A 9,783-nucleotide genomic window follows, 5' to 3' on the forward strand; every position below is an offset into this window, starting at 1 on the left:
ATGAACCGCCATCGTTCTCAACCTGGGCTTGATCTGATAGCACTGGTAGGTCGTCCTCTTCATCAGCATTGTCAGCAGTGGCCCCAGGTCCTGTGAGCCGATAGACCTGGCCAGTTTGGATACGGGAACCTTGGCGTCAATGTAGCGTAGGAGCGGGCCGTTTGCGACGAGCAGTTGGCATTCCTGTTCTCGTTGTCCGAGCTGTTTGCGGTCTCGTTGGTGGAGGAATGAACATTTTTACTACAAGGGTTCCAGCGTTCGACCTTGCATGGGCAGCGGGTCGCATGGGTATTGGCAAATTACCCAAACCCAGGAGAATTCCGTTTGGGTAACCCATGCAGCACCCTGTCCAAAAGACTATTTAAGCTCACAGAATATCTGCCGAGTATATGATAGGTGTCAATGCTTTGAAGAGGCTCAAGAACGAGTATTTTGGTAATGATGTACAGCAGTATGAATTCGCGACATCATATGCGAAACAGCTAATTTTGCGACGTCTTAAGGTATTTTACAACATAGCGAATGGTGCAAGAAATTCTGCACAAGAGTCGTATTCCGTCACAACAGGCAGCCGCTCAGCTAAAAAAGAAACAGGTTCGTAGATGCGGTGGTTGCAAAAATGTGGGTCATTAAAGCAAAACCTGTGATGAAGCGAAAACTATTGTCATACATTCTTGCAAATTACAAATAAGTATACATGTTTACATATATTTAAATAACTATACCTGATGTAGTAAACACGTGGTATATTTTTATTTTTTTCAAATATCTGGTTTATTGTTTTCATTTTTCTGTTTATCAGTAGACTTTTTTATTTTCCCCTTAAGATTAAATATTTTATATTTTACGTACATACACGACACTAGCGGCATTGTCAATCGCGAATTCTGTCTTTGATCAAAACAAATTAAACAATAGCGTGCACTTAATGCTCGTACAGGAAGGTTACGGGCATTAGAGACCGCTTACCTGTACACTATCACAATAACATCGAAGAGATCAGGACGCAGTGGTTTCATATAGTTGCTCGAAGCACGCTAATGAATCCTGGCTCTCGCATTGTGAAGCCTTCCTCCAAAATGTACTTTGAAAATAATTGTGAAGAATAATTGACGTCATGCAAAAAAAGGTTTTCGCTACTTGATACACCAGATTGGATCACTTGATTAGTCAGTAAAAAGGCCTGTGATTAATGTCTGACTTTTTTGACGTGTCTTTTATGCCTGCCACAATTCTTATAATTCATTCCTAGCGATAGGTTGAGACCTAATTTGCATTTTCCCGCAGATACACCATTTAAAGCTATATATTGTCTTGATAGAGTCGATAGTTGACAATGATGTCGGTGACATAACCTTATGCATGATGACAATCAGTCAGAGTTTACGCATTATCATTTCATTATGAAAGCCAAGACCAATCAATTCGTAGTGAAGCAAGCTAGAACAGCAAGTTAAGATGCTTGCGTAATTACTTCAAAAATGCACCGTAACAACATACTTTGTGATTTATAGATTTTAATGGTTCAACAAATAAAATTCAGTGCACTTTACGTAACTCAGGTTTTCGTTTGCAAAACATTACATAATTTCTATTCTGTGAAAAAAATACAAATTCTTCGGACCCCCTTTACTAATAATATATATAATGAGATCAATTTTTCGTAAAGGAGGACCGCAATTGTGTCTTTCAATCCCTTGAAGAAGACCTAAGCTCTGCAAAACAGCATGTTTAAATACACCACATGTGCACAGGATCATCATATGTCATACATGTACAATAGATGAACAACATTAGCTAAATGTGTACAGTACAATTTACACATTTTATTGTGAAAAAAATGGGGCAAACTCCAAACAAGAATAACATGCTTTCTTGTATCTTACTTTGATTTTGCAGGGAACACCAATTTCTCTTAAAATGTCGATTGCTATAATTTTTTCTAAGGGTTTGGGGTACTGTGACCTTGCCTTACCTTATATTCACAATTGAGGGGAAATGTCCAGTACTTTTATCTTGACTTTCGTATTTCCCCTCATCAAGATGTGTTCAGACATTCCACACCAAAATTCCTTCTGCTAATGCAAGTGCGTGCCATTTGAATTTCTATAAATGTGTTCGAGTACATCTGGGGCTGCATTGACATCTTTTTTGTATCTACCCCTCGCGTATATTAAAAAAATCGCCCAAAAGAAACAAACTAGAAATTTATCATTTTATGTATGCCTAGTCTTTGCGGGCGGTTACATTCAGATAATTTCTTTCTCCAGCGTCGTTGTTGGTAAAAAAAGGGAGAAGGAAAGCAAGATTGAAGCAAAGGTATCACACGAAGCATTTTTTCACTACAACCTTTGAAGCAAGAAGTGATTACTCTGTTATCAACGAGAATGCAATTTGACACATATATGCTGAATGCAGGTACAAGCAAAAGCAAAACATCATCACTCCCCGTTGCTTTGTTCGATGAACGAATGGAGGCAGCAATTACGAACAATACTGACGCCGAGAAACGAAACGAGCATAATAATAGCCAATCGACGACACTTGTAGAGGCCAGCATTAGAAGCGACACGACTATGAGCAGCAGCGATCGCTTCAGCTCAAGCTCCAGTTCGGACTCGAGCTCTGACGTCTTGGATGACGATTATGGCTCTCATATTCTCTTGTCATCCGATGACGACGACTTGGAGTTTGAAGAGAATGAGGAGGAGACTACAGAACAGAACGCTTTAAAAAAACTCTTAGTGAAGCCCATGCCCTCGCGGCTTCAAGTATGTCCTGTAGATGATTTGGCTGTTGAGGAAGAAAAGCGCAGGCGACGATCGCGACGGAATGTACAACACAAGACAAAAAGCAAACAAGTTTTACTTAATGGTGCAAGTGGCGATGCAGAGAGCCTTCCATCGATGCTTAGCCCGATAATGGTGCGAACGCACCGCAGCGGCAGCTCTCCGGCACTGAATTCACTTGATAGCGCAGTGCGTAACACTTCACCTGTTTGCAGCAGTCGCCCTAGCAGTGCGCAGGAGAAACGGCATGAATTGGTACAAACAGACGATACCACGCTTGGAAATCCTTTTCCTTTGCTACGAAAAGACTCGGCAGCAATTAGAAGACAATATTGGAGTCAATTGGGCTTTAATTTATCACGCAATGATTTGGAAAAAAGTACGGGGCGTAAGAAGGAGCGACGAGAAGGTCTCAAGGTGCAACTGAATGACGCCAACTTGGAGCAAAATGATGGCGGAAAAGGATTCTTTCGATTTATCACGAGCTGGTATGCGCCTATTACGGCTGTATGTGCCGATGAAAAGTCCTATTTGATTGACAAGGAGCGGAGTTTCAGTGCAAGGCAGTTGCGATCTTCACTCTCACGAAGTTCAGGTGCTGCATCTTATAGCGCGACTGCTTCTACAGCAAAAAAGAGCGTGCATTTTAATGAAGAGGCAGAGCTCTTTTATATTCCGCTGCATCGTGACTATTCTAAGCGACAACGCGATTGTATGTGGCCGACTCGTGTCGAATTTGTCGCCATGGTTGAACGTAATCTGGACGCTGTCTATGACGAGATGGAACGGGAGTATCAGGCGCAACTTGATAATGAATTCTTGGAGAATGAAGCCATGGCGCGTGAAGAAGCGAGACAACGCACTATTGTGATTCAGCAACAAAAATCTGATGATGAGGCACAAGCAGCAGCTGACTCGCGTCGAAGGCTCTCTCCGCCACTCAGTCGTACTTTTAGCGTGACATCGTCAGTGCCGACTCTCACACTGTCGCAGAAGCACGTGCTCGTACCACCTCGTGCTCGTTCGTCTCATGATCTTCGCTTTAAATATCTTAAGCATCTTGGCATTGACAGCTAGGCATCGTATAGGGATGTCAGTATGTCCTGTGTGGCGTTATCTAATCAGTTCCAGTCTGGGCGTCACGATAACTTATTTGAAGGACTAAATTACTATTGTAAGTCGAGGATGTGTATATAAAAAAGTGCAGGTTTTATAAAGTATCGAATTGCCATTTGTGAGTAGTTTAAACACGCGTTGTTTGCTACGTCCGCTCCTCCTTCACGCAATTCTATGGACTCTACTAATGCGCATGGTACCAGCACCTATGGCAGTACGTAATCTACGTCGTCAGGTGTTTCTCATGATGACACATTAACTTCTTTGATACCTCAAACTACTTTTTCTAACGTTGATCTCTGAATCAATACTTTGCAATGCAGCGGCTACGACGAAACCGTCTGTCGCGAAGAAGACTCGAAATCGCAAGAAAAAAGGACGACGAGCAAAACCTGCACCTGTGAATGCTCGTGTTACTGTATTAACACCATCGTCGAGCTTGGAAGCGGTGGACGAGGAATTTGATTCGTATAGCGTTGAAGGCTCTAATTCAACAGCGCGTCGCTCATTTTCGCCATTGAGTGGAAGTAGTAATGAAGAATATAGTAGTGAAAAAGAGGTTGAGGGTGAGTACGAAGAGGATAAATATTCCTCTGAAAGTGAGGACGAAGGCGAAAGCAGCTACAAACCTGGAGGGTATCACAGTGTAATGGTTGGCGAGATCTATAACGCAAGGTTTGAAGTTGTCGAGAAACTCGGATGGGGACATTTCTCTACAGTGTGGAAGTGTCTAGACAGACAGACGAATGCGTTTGTGGCTATGAAGGTACAGAGGAGCGCGCGTCGCTACACAGAAGCAGCAAACGACGAGATTGAGCTACTAGATTGCACGGTGCAGGCGGCTAAGGAGGCATATGACTCGATTGAAGAACAGAGAGCCATTAAAGTGGTTCGTATGATTGATTCGTTTAAACATCAAGGACCTAATGGTGTACACGTGTGCATGGTGTTTGAAATGATGGGAGACAACTTGTTGACTTTAATCAAGTACTACAATTACAGAGGAGTACCGATGCAATTAGTCCAGCGCCTAACAAGGGATGTGTTGGAAGGACTAGCATTTTTACATGACAAGTGTCAGATTATTCACACGGATTTAAAACCTGAGAACGTCTTGCTCTCTCATCACATTCCGCAGCTGCCAAAGATTCAAAAATCACAATGGGGGGCATTTCGAGCAATGCATCTTGCACGGCGTCCAGAGGAAATGATGGTATTAAACAGTAGAGATGATAAGAACGTTTCATGTGTCGATGAAGCAAAGATGTCGAAAGAAGAAAAAAAGCGTCTTAAAAATCGTCTTAAAAAGAAACGGCAAAGGATGAAAAAACAGGGCGGAGCTGTCGATCGGGAACGTTCGGTGGACAATATTGTTTCTCCTGGTAGATTAGACTGCACAACACACCCAACACTCACCACAAGCAATTGTCCTGTAGTTGCGCTAAGCAATAATGTGTCGAGACTCTCTGTCTCCACCGATACCGATACAAACGCGATCAGAAATATTTTCAAAGACAATTTCGTCGCCAAAACTGACGTCATGGTTGAAACATCACGAAAGTGGTACCATATAGTCGAGCAGCATGGTGGTGAAGAAGACAAAGACTGGGTACATTTGCCTCCAGAGTTTGCAGCACGGGTAATGATATTGCTTCCGCCAGGTCGTGTTGCAGGCTCGAAACGCAAGGAGCGTGAATTCACGTTGAAAGTAGCAACCGATATGTCAATGGTAAATGAAAAGCAGTATGACGGACATGAAGTCGTGGAGACATCTTTTGTTTTAAGGTACCTAAACCAGGTAGATGACGATGTAACAAGCTCTATTGTAGAAGAATTGCGAGACCTCTGTCAAGATGGCACGCGAGCTAGAGCTAACATGTCGACCGTGGCAAAGTCTCAACTTTGGAGATTGGAATTTGATGCCCGATATACACATGCGATTCTTGGTGCGTTCAGCTCCTATCATCATATCACTTCGTTTCCTAACTGACAATCTTCTTGCTCTGTAGACTACCTGGAACGTCGTATTGACGATCTCTATTTCATAAAAGTTGCGACTTCGTCTGGTCTAGCGCTTCCCGGATTCTATCTTCCCAAAACATTAAGTTCCCACGACAGTCAGAGTGCAGCGAAGGCGGCAACCGCGAAAGTTAGAAAAGATGGCGATGATATTGACGCTGTGATACAAGGAGTCAACGTGCTTTCTCTGGTAGGATTAAATATTTCGCAAATTAAACCGCTGCGGCTGCGACTTAGCCCCTGGGCTAACCACTTTGACAAACTCGCAAAAAGCGAACTGTTTGACCTAAACAAACTAGACGCGAAAATTTGTGATCTCGGCAATGCTTGCTGGATTTCGAAACATTTTACAAACGATATTCAGACGCGTCACTATCGATGTCCGGAGGTAATTTTGGAGAAAGGCTACGACACGTCAGCAGACATCTGGTCGATGGCATGTTTTGTGTTTGAGCTGCTCACAGGGGATCTCCTCTTTGATCCTAAAACTGGACGAAATTTTAATCGTGATGAAGATCATTTAGCGCAAATGATTGAGCTGCTTGGTCGCATGCCAAAATCGCTTTCAGGATCTCGGCGTGGTTTACGAGATTTTTTTAATCGCAAGGGCGATCTCAAGCGCATCCGAAATCTCAAATTTTGGAGCTTGCAGCAGGTGCTGGTGGAAAAGTACCATTTTTCACGCCATGACGCCGAATGCCTAGCGTCGTTTCTTGGTCCCATGCTACGTTACGATCCATCGAAACGCGCGACAGCGAAAGATTGCTTAGCACACCCATGGCTTGCCCACATAGTTGATGACCAAGGCAGCAGGACGAAAAGGTAGAATTGTAGAGAGAAATGATGAGCGAGAGGTGCTATTCGATACTGGCGTTTCTTGGTGAGTGTCTGTTATTTTTGGATCATAGTTTGATCATCACGATTGACAAGAATAGCAAGGAGATATGATAGATGAAGGCTATAAAGTTTGAATTGTAAACACGATTTACTTTGTCCTGAAGCTTCTCAAACTTCGCCATGTCTGGTACAAACTCTACAGAACTCATTGCTGACGACTTCAATGAACTGCGAGGTTTGTTCGGAAAATTGTTGGATAGATTTTGCACACTGACCAACGCCGTGTCTTGATTTAGCTGTTTTTAATGTATACGACGAAAACGAATCAGGCTCTATCTCTACTTTACATATTCCAGAACTACTGGAAAAGCTTGGGCGAGATGCATCGGAAGGTCTTGAACAAATAGTCTTTTGATCTGCTTTTTATAAATTGAGCGTGGTTGTGATTAGAGCTTCTAAATGAGCTGGACGACTGTACGGATAATAGCGGCGTGGTAAGCTTTCAAGATCTTGCATCGCTTCTTCGGAGCAATGCACTTCGACAGCGAGAAAAGGAGCAAGCGTTGACAAAAGGTGCTAGCCTTCGACTTGAATCAGACCCAAAAGTTATGGACTTTATCGTCATTCTAGAAGAGTATCGCTTAAAGTGTGAAGGAGACGGAAATTATTTGGAAGCACAGCGTGCAGATTCACAGCTTACAACTCTCCGTCAAAAGGAATTTAAAAGGCAATCCAAAGCGTTGAAAGTGCGTCAGATAGCCGAGCGTCAGGACGTCCAGATGGCGCATGTTATGCAATTAAATGACTTTAATCGAGTATGGGATAAGTACATGGAAGAGTACGACCGTATTGCTCAAACGTACGTGAAGCAGATGACGGAAAGACATGCAGCTGATCTTGTAGCATATCAAGAGAAATTGCAGCATGGTACGTACAAGCGCCCGTTAAAATTTAGTAAGGAGCTTATTGAGTGGCGTCGTCGTCAGCATCGTCTAGCACAGCAGAAAAGCTACACAGAGGCGCAAAAGATGAAGCAACTTGCCGATGACGTCGAAGCTGACGAACGGTCCAAGCTAAGCGATGAGCTACTTGTGGTGTTTGCACGCAAAGAGACCAAACTTCGACAACAGCAACAAGCTGAGATGAAAGCACTTTTAAAACGCATTGATGGTCGACGTAATGAACACTTGAAACAGCGTACTTTGGATTCAAAGCGATTGATGCAACGCAATCGCAATGTTCAGTCTGTTCTTGAGTCAAAGCAAGTGGCTGAGGCCACGCGAAAGATGCAGGACATCAAAATGAGTCTCGCACCTAAAGAACGTACTGTTTCTCGGGGGGCATTGAATGTAATTCCGCCTCAAGCGCGAGGAAGTCGTATAAAAAAAGTGGCTTTATCTCCGCCCGAGCATTCATCTACGTCACCGGTTATCTGATTATAATATTTGTCGAAATTTTTGAACTTGATTAATCTTCTCGTTCGTACGTTTCTATCAATCAGTCACTAGCAGTGGCTTCACTCCAAAATTTATGAGCCATTTACGTAATTCTGATCAGAAAATCTCGTTTAGCAATACATACCTAATTCCTTAGGCTTGCAATTATGAATCTTTAAGCTGGACTTAATTGATTTTACGATCTTGCATATACCAGGTCGCAAATAATGAAGGCCGCCAAAATGTTGTGTGTCGCATTGACAGCTTGCCTTACACAGACTCGGTTTTGAGCGATTCAAATTAGTTAAACGCAAAAATCAAAAAAATATATTAAATAGTTAATTGGGCTTATTGCAAAAGGTGATACAAATAGAAAATATTCGCGAGATGTGATACAAGCGTGTTTTAAACACGAAAAATACGAGACCTGGTATAATTACCGAGTGTAGCAATGGGTTTAAATCACAATTGTATCACATCTCGCGAATATTTTCTATTTGGATCACCTTTTGCAATAAAATCGTTTAAAAAAGCTACAGATCATTAAAATTTCAGGTACTTGATGTGGTAATGTGCTTCTGAATTATGGAGGACAAATGATCCACTCCATTTTTAAATGCATGTGCCTGAAAGATAGACTCTGCTGTTGACCTTCCCTCTATCTTTCATAACAATGGTGTCTATACACAATTATATCACATCTCGCGAATATTTTCTATTTGTATCACCTTTTGCAATAAACCTTAGTTAATTACATCAGTCCTTTCAATAACAGCATATACATGACCAATAGCCGTAAATGTGGGCTTATGTGGAATTTTCTATATAGCAGGTTTATAAAATTTTCATTTCAAGCGAATCGGGGAGACGGACACTGTGGGACTCTTCCTGATGCATAATTCATATAGCAACCAGATTAAAGCTCAATAATCTTGCAATATTGCATGTAGTGCTCGCGACCAGTCTGCTCATTTTGAAATGTCTTGAACGAATGTTTAGTTCATCCGAGAGTCGAAGTTTGGCCTCACAATATGCATGTTGACAGTCCCCCAAAACCAATTCAGGAAGGAGGTGTAACGGGGTTACACGTACCCTGGTAACAGGGGTTTGTGTCACACGAGATGGGTAGATGAATTGCTAGAAAGGAAAGTTATACTAGCTCAATACGATCATCATGGTGTGACTGCACCCAAACAAGAATACGGTATGTGGCTAGGTAGCCCAGTAGTTATGCATGTATTTGGATTTTACTATATATATTTAGGAAAATCTATACATCTAAAATTAGGCGGCCTTGCGGCAGAAAAAAATAAATAAAAATCAGTTTAGATTTTAAACGGACGAGTAATTAGCCTTGGGGTAAGGCAATAATTACTTTTGGAGTAAGCGGATTGCGATCTGCTAACACGTACTTGTTCTAAGTACTCCCTCTGTCTCAAAATAAAACCCGTGTTTGGAAAAATTCGCAAACATAACGAGAATTTTAACCGGAATCCTTTGGAGTCAATTTTGTTAGGCGCAAAACAACACTCCGTGAGTGCTCCCCAGTTTTTGTGCCCAACCAAAGTTTTTATGTTGAGATATCT

General features: G+C 42.2%; 4 protein-coding genes across 4 annotated transcripts; all 4 read left to right on the forward strand.

Annotated features, from left to right (window-relative positions):
- PHALS_05381 (uncharacterized protein) lies at positions 1-332 on the forward strand (the record flags this gene model as incomplete). Its single annotated transcript, XM_024722945.1, has 2 exons — positions 1-45; positions 105-332. The coding sequence occupies 2 exons, from the start codon at positions 1-3 to the stop codon at positions 330-332; spliced, it is 273 nt and encodes a 90-aa protein (XP_024573971.1).
- Positions 333-2,222: 1,890 nt separating this feature from the next.
- Positions 2,223-3,866, forward strand: PHALS_05382 (uncharacterized protein; the record flags this gene model as incomplete). The annotated part of the gene is made up of 3 exons (XM_024722946.1): positions 2,223-2,242; positions 2,315-2,319; positions 2,419-3,866. 3 exons carry the CDS (start codon positions 2,223-2,225, stop codon positions 3,864-3,866), a joined length of 1,473 nt encoding a protein of 490 aa, XP_024573972.1.
- Positions 3,867-4,079: 213 nt separating this feature from the next.
- PHALS_05383 (cmgc srpk protein kinase) lies at positions 4,080-6,872 on the forward strand (the record flags this gene model as incomplete). The annotated part of the gene is made up of 5 exons (XM_024722947.1): positions 4,080-4,119; positions 4,229-5,851; positions 5,915-6,579; positions 6,719-6,804; positions 6,860-6,872. 5 exons carry the CDS (start codon positions 4,080-4,082, stop codon positions 6,870-6,872), a joined length of 2,427 nt encoding a protein of 808 aa, XP_024573973.1.
- Positions 6,873-6,941: 69 nt separating this feature from the next.
- On the forward strand, positions 6,942-8,197 carry PHALS_05384 (Calmodulin and related proteins (EF-Hand superfamily); the record flags this gene model as incomplete). The annotated part of the gene is made up of 6 exons (XM_024722949.1): positions 6,942-6,996; positions 7,058-7,153; positions 7,212-7,334; positions 7,395-7,576; positions 7,631-7,688; positions 7,758-8,197. The coding sequence occupies 6 exons, from the start codon at positions 6,942-6,944 to the stop codon at positions 8,195-8,197; spliced, it is 954 nt and encodes a 317-aa protein (XP_024573974.1).
- Positions 8,198-9,783: the final 1,586 nt, after the last annotated feature.

Source organism: Plasmopara halstedii, assembly GCF_900000015.1.
Source record: "Plasmopara halstedii genome assembly, contig: Scaffold_289, whole genome shotgun sequence".
NCBI lineage: Eukaryota > Oomycota > Peronosporomycetes > Peronosporales > Peronosporaceae > Plasmopara > Plasmopara halstedii.